The sequence below is a fragment of the Mixophyes fleayi genome, chromosome 2, assembly GCF_038048845.1.
Source record: "Mixophyes fleayi isolate aMixFle1 chromosome 2, aMixFle1.hap1, whole genome shotgun sequence".
Taxonomy (NCBI): domain Eukaryota; kingdom Metazoa; phylum Chordata; class Amphibia; order Anura; family Limnodynastidae; genus Mixophyes; species Mixophyes fleayi.
In genome coordinates this window covers 65,699,211-65,708,438 of record NC_134403.1, presented here as the reverse complement: position 1 = coordinate 65,708,438, position 9,228 = coordinate 65,699,211, and the positions used below count along the sequence as shown (strand labels likewise).

Here is a 9,228-nt window from a genome sequence, read left to right as displayed (position 1 = left end):
GCCACCTTTGACTGACTTGTATATAATCGGGCACTTATTATGAGGGGCATTCCTAGTATGGTGTGTAGGAGGAATGAAGGAGACCGGAGGTGTGAATTTGAAATCTGCTGATCTGCTCAGAGCCCCATTTAGTGGTAATCCATCATCAAATTTTGTTTCTATAACTTTTGTTTTTCTTAGACTGCAACAAAGTAGAAATGTGCTCCTTGGTATGGCTTCTCCCACAATTCCTTTCTGCTGGAGAATTCCATGTTTCAATGAATTCCTGGTTCTGAACAGATGAGTCATGTTTTCTTAAAGTTTGTTGTTCTCATCAATGAATACTGTTTTATAATAATTGTAAAGAAGCATTTACTTTGTATGAAGGTACAGTTCAAACAATTGTAATATTTTGAGTGACATCACCCCCATAAAGACTGAACTGTTCACTCGTGTTAATTGCATTTTTGTATACAAATAGATTTTGTCTAGTATTGTGTACCGATAGGATCGGCTTACTCCGGTACACGAAAACACATGTAAGTAACAAATAAATCATTTTTTCTAAGGTAAAAAATATTTTTATGTCAGTTTTTACATAGACAGTTTACAGCAATCTACAGTCAACAAATAATAATCTCATGAGCAAGTATGTGCAGATTTTTTTTTAATAATTAAGTTCATGCATATGTTAAAATCACACAGCAAATGTTAATGTGTTCTAATGATCGTGTGAAAATGGAAATAAAAGCCTAAAGGCTTTTTTTAATATAGCACATAGAAATAAAATAGGACACATTGTATATACAATGATTTTTGATGTATTAACTTTGTCACAACTAGGCACATTGAGACAGATTAGTGGAATTAATCAGTGCAAGCAAAGCAATATTTCCCATAGGTGTGATCAGTTTAGAGGATTGATGGGTGGCTGCCAGCTTTGCCAAACCCACTATTGCATTAAACTGTTATCCTGCCACCCTTGCAACCAAGCCCAACTCTTCAAACAGATAAAAAGGGAGGTTTTTGTCATTCAGTGCAAAGGGGCCCACTCTCCTTCATCTTATCTGTTCCTTTTGTTCCCTTTCAGCTTCATTCTGCAAAAGCCATTATGCAAAGGCCAAAGCAGAGTATTGGTGGTGGTGGTGGTGGTGGTGGAAGCAGGGGCTTTAGTGTTTGCTCAGTTGGCGGAGGAAAATCAAGTGGTGGCTCTCGTGCTGGAGGTGGCTTTGGATCACGAAGTCTAATTAGCCTTGGTGGAAGTAAAAGAATTTCAATTAGTACAAGCAGCTATGGTGCTGGTGGTGGAGGATTCGGTGGGGGTGCAGGAGGACATGGTGGAGGTGCAGGAGGATACAGCGGAGGTGCAGGAGGATACGGTGGAGGTGCAGGAGGATACGGTGGAGGTGCAGGAGGATACGGCGGAGGTGCAGGAGGATTCGGTGGAGGAGCTGGAGGATATGGTGGAGGTGCAGGAGGATTCGGTGGAGGAGCTGGAGGGTTCGGTGGAGGAGCAGGAGGATATGGTGGAGGTGCTGGAGGATATGGTGGTGGACCTGGAGGTGACCTTGGCTTCCCTGTTTGCCCACCTGGTGGAATCCAGCAGGTCACCATCAACCAAAGCCTTTTGCAACCACTAAATGTGGAAATAGATCCAACCATTCAAAAAGTAAAAACTGAAGAAAGAGAACAGATCAAAGCCCTGAACAACAAATTTGCTAGCTTCATTGATAAGGTAAGAAATATAACAATGAATAATATAACATTAATACTGTCACATTATGTAATTTTTTAAGTTTTTTATATTTTAAGCTGGAGGGCTAACGTTTGCTACAGAAAATATATAAGTCTAAGCTTTTGTTTGGCTCAGACAATGCTTAAACTGAAATTTTGTTGCACTGTATACTGAACGTTTTTGAGACGTCATTGAGAGTTAAAATGCCTCCCTTTCTATTTATAGGTTAGATTCCTGGAACAGCAAAATCAAGTACTAGAGACAAAATGGCACCTTTTACAAGAACAAGGACAAAAAGGTGGCTCCAAAAAACCCAGCTTAGACCCTCTTTTTGAGGCTTTTATAAGCAATCTGAAGAGACAACATGACAGTATAATAAGCGAGAGAAGCCGTCTGGAGAGTGAACTAAAGAACATGCAAGAATTGGTAGAAGACTACAAGAAAAAGTATGTTTGCATTATGCTTTTAACATATTCCTTATTAGAATGTTTTCTGCCTCAAACCTTGTTTTACATATTCTTTACAATGATATTTTTGTTCAACTCAATGTATGCCATATAAAATCACTTAACGAAAAAGAATTTCAAAACATTTTTCTGCAGATATGAAGATGAAATTAATAAGCGCACAGCAGCAGAAAATGAATTTGTGGTGCTTAAGAAGGTAAGTTATGTTTGATTAGTGAAATAAATCCTGTTGTTTCTTTTACAGTTTGAAAAAAAAGTATTTGTTCCTTCTTTAAAGAAACCAGCTGAAATGATAAGCTATGTGAAGATTTAAAATGTATTCTAAATTAATGAAATGACTATTGATCCGCTACAGGATGTAGATGCTGCATACATGATCAAGGTGGACTTGGAAACCAAGGTGCAGGGACTGACAGATATGATAAACTTCTTGAGAACGCTCTATGATGCAGTAAGATTTCTTCTTTTGTTTCAAAACATATAACTTTCTATCGTAAATGTGATTAGCTCAGCTGGGGCAAGCACAAGCTCTCCTCAGGGGTATAATTTGTCTTTTCCCTTCCATCAAAATGTGTGTATTTTATATCTATTTATACTGTACAACTTCAGTATGCAGTATGTCACGCAAGTGTTATCCTTATGACCTACTCTGGGACATCTCAGGGGCACTTTTTCTGCTGAACATGCGAAGCATGTGGTACTGTAAAGATTAAGGTTGCCTAAAATGCAGCCCACCAAGAGCTTTTATGTGGCACAAACTGTTATTGTTCTTGTCTCTGTATCCTACTATGTTAAAGCCAACCCTTTTGAGGTTGCTTTAAAAGGAATATTTTGGGTATGCCTGGTATTGTCCTTCTGATTTACATATAAGGAGGGACAATGAGCTGGTCAGGTAATCTGAGTTGCTCAGGTAAGGTAATGATTACTGCTTGTCAGGGAGATGGGCTGCAGTATGTAGTAATGGTCCGAGTCAGGGGAATAGTTATTAAGTAAGCAATTTTTTTCACTACACTTTAAAGCAGGCCTGTCCAACCTGCGGCCCTCCAGGTGTTGTGAAACTACAAGTTCCAGCATGCCCTTCCAGCTATCAACCGGTTGTCTACTGGCAAAGCATGCTGGGGCTTGTAGTTTCACAACACCTGGAGGGCCGCAGGTTGGACAGGCCTGCTTTAAAGTGTAGTGAAAAAAATTGCTTACTTACTGCTGCTAATGTCTATGAATAAGTATGGGTAATTTAAAGCTTTACCAGGGACTGGGGTATGGTTCATCCAGTTACGTTATATTTAAAGAAGCATACAGCAATATATATATTTATATATATATATATATATATATATATATATATATATATATATATATATATATTACCAGAGGGCGATAGAGTTACTTTTTTAGTTTCCCCTTACTTTACCGTTATGAAACATGCTACATGAGACCACTTGGTTTTGGGGTGCAGTAGAGAGTGAGAAATCATCTGGTAACTTTAATGGTGAGTCCAAGCTCATGAATGATGCTTTGTGTGTTTTGCAGGAACTCTCACAGGCTCAGGGTGGCATGGGTGATACCTCAGTTGTTCTGTCTATGAATAATAACAGAGACCTGAACTTGGATGACATAATCAAGGATATTAAGAATCAATATGACCAGATTGCAGCAAGAAGCAAAGCTGAAGCAGAAGCATTATATGACAACAAAGTGAGTGCAATCAACTTGATAATGTATGTAATATGAAACCCTAATCAGCACATGTAATTAGACCACACCCTATAGTCCACTTAGATATATTGCCAATACAAGTTGAAACTTACACAATATGTCATTAAATATTTCATTGCGCACATATAATTATAAATATTTACATACAGCCTTACAGAACTACTTAAAGAAGCTCAAATCTATTTCATATTTTTATTAATTATATATTATTGCATATACATGAAATCATCATTAACTTCAAAAATATATTTACAATTTAATGTTGCTTTTAATTTTAAAAATTCTTTCTTGTGGTTTCATGATGGTATGTGAAGTGTACTTTAAATGGCCAGTATTCTAGAACTGAAACTACAGATGATTTTATCATAAAATCTTAGCATACTGTAATAAATCAAGGGCTAAATGCATATTGAGTCATTTATTATATTAAGACCTTAAATATATATGTGATCTAAAAATTAGTTTATAATTACTAATGTAGGCTTTTGCTTTCTGGTTATTAGTTCAAGCAGTTGCAGGCTGCTGCTGGACAACAGGGAGACAGCCTGAAGGACACCAAGACTGAAATCTCAGATCTGAAACGTATGATCCAGAGACTGAAGAGTGAGATTGAAAACATCAAGAAGCAGGTAGCCCTAATTGAAGTGTATTGATTTACTATGGAGGTTGAGAACTTATAATATAAGGTTTCTGATAGAAATATTTTGTGGGTGCAAACGTTTTGAGACTGGGGAATTAAGAAGTGGGGCTTTAGAAAGAATAATGATTTGATAATTGAGAATAAAATACTAACATTAAATATTTTAAACATACAGATTACAGGTTTAGAGTCTTCCGTTAAGGAGGCTGAGGAGCGTGGGGAACTTGCTTTGAAGGATGCCAAACAGAAGCTGGCTGAACTTGAAGCTGCTTTGAAAAAGGCCAAAGAAGATCTGGCCCGTCAATTGCGTGACTACCAGGAACTTATGAATCTGAAACTTGCACTTGATATTGAAATAGCCACTTACAGTACCATACTGGTAGGAGAGGAGGAAAGGTTAGTTCAGTGTGATCTATGACAGTATTATTATAAAATGATATTGTGTGCACAAACCAGAATATTTAGCTTATATAAATAAAGACTTGGAATAACATGTAGCTTTATGCTTAATTGTTTGACCAAGGACCAGATCCAGCACACCAAGGTTTTCTTGGCAACTTTCTTCATAGACAGTATTGTATAATATGACACACATATATATTACAGTGTGTAAAAAATGCCAATCTACCCACAACTGAACTAGTACAAAAAAATCTCTTTTGCTCATTAATATTGAAATATAAAGCATAAATTAAGCCACTTGCAAACAAAATAAAAGTACAACATTTTTAGTATTTTTATTTGTAACAACATCAATTTTTGTGATTGCAGAATGTCTGGAGAAGTAGTCAACAATGTAACCATCTGTAAGTATACACCAGTTCTGTGACTGATGAACTTTCATTGCTGTCTAAATCTCATGTATGAAAAAACCAAAACATCTTATTTTTTATTCTAGCCGTAGTTGGCGGAGGCTCCAGTGTCTCTGCTGGTGGTGGAGGAGGATACGGAGCTGGAAGTGGATTCGGTGCTGGTGGAGGAGGTGGATATGGCGCAGGTGGCGGAAGTGGATATGGCGCAGGTGGAGGAAGTGGATATGGCGCAGGTGGCGGAAGTGGATATGGCGCAGGTGGCGGAAGTGGATATGGCGCAGGTGGCGGAAGTGGATATGGCTCTGGAGGAGGATATGGAGGAGGCAGCAGCAGCGGCCAATATGGTGCCTCTCAGGGAAGCGGCAGTTACAGCAGATCCACAGTGGCGGTGTCAAAAACATCATCATCCTCAATGAAGAAAACCTATTAAGATGTGCCAGAGTTAGTGCACTATTCACCACCCTTAAAAGCCAAAATTCCCCTATACCTTTGTTAATCTGCTCTAATAACAGCTTCATTTGTATGTTTAGTTGTATCATCCTGGCTCTCTCCTTGCTTTTTCTCAAGGATACAATTGACTATAATGTAGACATTCCATGTTTTACCGTAACATTGACCCAAAGAATTTCTATTCATTAAGTGTCTCGGCCACACTTGATCCATAGAGTCTATGGTATAACCATAAATAACCATAAATATAGTCTCAGATATTTTTTGAAAATGGGGAAAGCAAGCTACCACTACTGCAACTGTCAAACAGAAGATCAAAAGATATTTTTTAGAGAGGGCGTTATATCTTTTATATTCCCTTTGTATGAATGTAATTGCACTTGTGTATCCCTGTAACATATCTAGGTGAGTTTGTTTGAGTTTGGCTTTTACCAGTCTTAAGTTCTTGCTTATTTTTGTTCCTGAGAGTAATGGGAATCAGGGATCTGGGTGTTTGTTGTATATAAAATCCTGTTTAATGCATTACTGGATGTTTGATCTACAAGCTCGCCTTTCTTGTCTTTTCTATATATCTTAAATAAACTGCATATGGATCTCAAGTGCATTGTGCTATTTTTACCATGGTATAATTTTAGATATTTTCTAATGGCATAAAACTATGAAATATTGTCATGGACAATACAGTTTTTTTTTAACTGGAAATAAGTTTATTGAGTTTTATAAGATATTTTCTGGGAGTACAGAAAAAAAGCAAGGTAAGGGAAGGGGAAGACAGAGAACCCTGCTCGCAAGCTTACAATCTATGGGACAATGGGAGTTTGAAACACAAGGGCACGTGCTACATCATATTGCACACTGGACCAGCTAGAATGCGAAGATAAAAGTATTGAGTGGGCTGTGTTATCAGTCTCACAGCAATTTTGGTCAGAGGGTTGTTGTCTTGTGTTAGCTGTGTAGAGGGTGGTAATAGGATAACCAAGGGAGATTAAGATGGTGGTTGTGGAATATCATAAGCATGCCTGAAGAGGTGGGTTTTCAGAGAACGCTTGAAGGTTTTAAGATTAAAGGAAAGTCTTACTGTGCTAGGGAGGAAATTCCATCAAGGGGGTGCAGCCCAAAAAAAGTCCTGTAAGCAGGAATGGGAGGATGTGATGAGAATGGAATAGAGAAACAGAGGCCATTAAAACCATGTACTGAAATCCAAACACTGTGAACTTCTCAGATAAAAATAAAAATAAACACCCCTTAAGGCCCAAGAAGATCTGCTAAGTCTGCCTGATGGGGGGCCAAAGCCGTGCTCCCTCTCTCTCCGTAACATAGATCTGCCAACTACGCCATTTCACTAGCAGGGAAGTAGCTGCCGTGGAGCCACTTCCCTGCTAGTGAAATGGCCAATTACAGTTTTGAATTACATTGGCAGAGGATCACAGCAGAGAACAAAATAAATCATCAAGGCCCAATCCAACACTCAGGTCAGGGCTCCTTTCTGTCTCTTTCAAGTAGTTTAAGTCACTTTTCACATAACATTCAAAACACAGAACAATATAAATATTTCTAATATTATGAATGCAAATATTCAATGTTGTATCATAATTAAAAGGTGTTTACATTTTATACAGAACCCCAAATGGCCCATGTAATATACAGTATAAAAAACTAATTCAACCAAATTCACTTGATAAAACATTAGTCCACTTAGAGCACAAATAAGAATTTGTTGTGAAACACATTAAATCATAGTTGTCTTCTCACTGCTGACTAAATTTTATCAACTCCAATGGTCATTCTCCTCACTGTGTATGTAAACTAAGCTCATATTTAATGAACAGGAGTACAACCAAGGCACAAACCTTACACAACTAATATAGTCGTTAAGTTTCAATATACTTAGAAATTCAATCATATAAAACCATATAAGTTCTTAATATCAAAGAGTCCTTCAACAATGACTTGATTATTGTCAATGTTTAAAGAATTGACCAGAGTAGAATGAATATTCTTACACTGCATAAAAGTTCATAAGCTGACTTACTTCTTGTTTATAACGAGCTCCAATGCGATGATGTCAAAAATGGGGGAGAAAAAAGAAAAATAGAAAAACATATGTGTAGCACATAGATATGCTCATGTAAGATCTATAAGATTAGTTGTACCTTGTTTGGTATATGGGGCCTCTAATAGATAAGGTGCTCCCTCATCCTACGTGCTACACATATGTTTTTCTCTTTTTCTTTTTTCTTACTCATTTGTGACATCATCGCATTGTGTACACCAACCTCCCTTTGTTGTACACAGGGCAGAACTTTGACCCTGGGAGCCAGTTCTGGGCCTTCCACTGGATGGATTAGGGTGACATCTTAGCTTCTAATTATTTTTAAAATGTTGACAGTTACATTCATCTCATTGTCAACTTAATACCTTGAACATTTAAACCCGGGCAATGCCAGCTAGTTAGAGCATACAATATAGTATTGTGAAAATCAAATAATTGGATGAAGTAAGCCAAATTGAGCAATATTGTTTTACCGTGCGATTGCGATTAATACGCCACGTGTTATAATGCAATCGCACAAATTCATAACACACACATTTAAATTCGCACTTACACTTGGAAATAATACACATTTATTAAGGTTGCAATCCACATTTATTTATTAGTAAAATGTATTAGATTATTTATTTATGCATAGATAATACTATAGTAAAGGTAATAATGGTTCAGGTCTTGTAAAAGGTAAAGAGTTTGGCCTCATATTAAAGCTTATTTCACCAGCATTAACCTGGTTCGAACAGGGTAGTGATCGCATCTAGCGGTCGCAAGATATAATCAATATGAGATTAATACTCAAAAGTACTTTGTGTGTGGGTCAGTTTGAACTGGTTATTCAGAAGGAAAACACATAGTCAACAGTTGGGGAAGTTGCCCCTCACCCTTTGAAAGGATCAAATGAACTGACCTTTGACCAGCAGGCAACTGGAATATCATTAACCCTGGACCAATGAAGACCTCACTAAGTGTTATCTGTATACATAGTGACATCATCAGTGTTTTTTTCTATACTGAAACTGCATATAAGCAAGCTGCTCCCCCAGCTAGATCTCTTAGCCTGACTACAGACAACATGACCCTATCTTATCATGGGCCCGGGTGAAGCAGTACTTAACATGTATTGTATTTGATTTATGTTTATAGTTTCCTGTTTGATTATAATATCTTTTATTGCTTTTTTGTAACATCTTTAATGTGTAAAAATGGCTTGCTGTAATCCTGCTATATTTTGCAATTAAATATCTTAGTGCTTTGGAACCACAACAATCGCATTGGACAATGTTATATTGGTAAGCGATAAAATAACTTTAATAGTATATAGTTCATGTGGATGCTGTTCTGTATTGAGAAAAACTATGATGAGTCAACCATTATCCATT

At 37.3% G+C, this 9,228-nt stretch overlaps 1 protein-coding gene across 1 annotated transcript; it reads left to right on the top strand.

Annotated features, from left to right (window-relative positions):
- Positions 1 to 1,001: 1,001 nt before the first annotated feature.
- LOC142141060 (keratin, type II cytoskeletal cochleal-like) lies at positions 1,002 to 6,398 on the top strand. Its single transcript, XM_075199146.1, has 9 exons — positions 1,002 to 1,714; positions 1,940 to 2,160; positions 2,317 to 2,377; positions 2,537 to 2,632; positions 3,712 to 3,876; positions 4,401 to 4,526; positions 4,713 to 4,933; positions 5,309 to 5,343; positions 5,436 to 6,398. The coding sequence occupies exons 1-9, from the start codon at positions 1,091 to 1,093 to the stop codon at positions 5,777 to 5,779; spliced, it is 1,893 nt and encodes a 630-aa protein (XP_075055247.1). The 5' UTR covers positions 1,002 to 1,090; the 3' UTR covers positions 5,780 to 6,398.
- The last annotated feature ends 2,830 nt before the right edge of the window (positions 6,399 to 9,228 follow it).

Excerpts from the sequence above, each read along its gene's own strand:
- LOC142141060 (XM_075199146.1), top strand. The coding sequence starts at position 1,091 with ATGCAAAGGCCAAAGCAGAGTATTGGTGGTGGTGGTGGTGGTGGTGGA. Across the intron at positions 2,378-2,536 it reads AATTTGTGGTGCTTAAGAAG|GATGTAGATGCTGCATACAT; the intron begins GTAAGTTATGTT and ends GATCCGCTACAG. Across the intron at positions 2,633-3,711 it reads TGAGAACGCTCTATGATGCA|GAACTCTCACAGGCTCAGGG; the intron begins GTAAGATTTCTT and ends TGTGTTTTGCAG.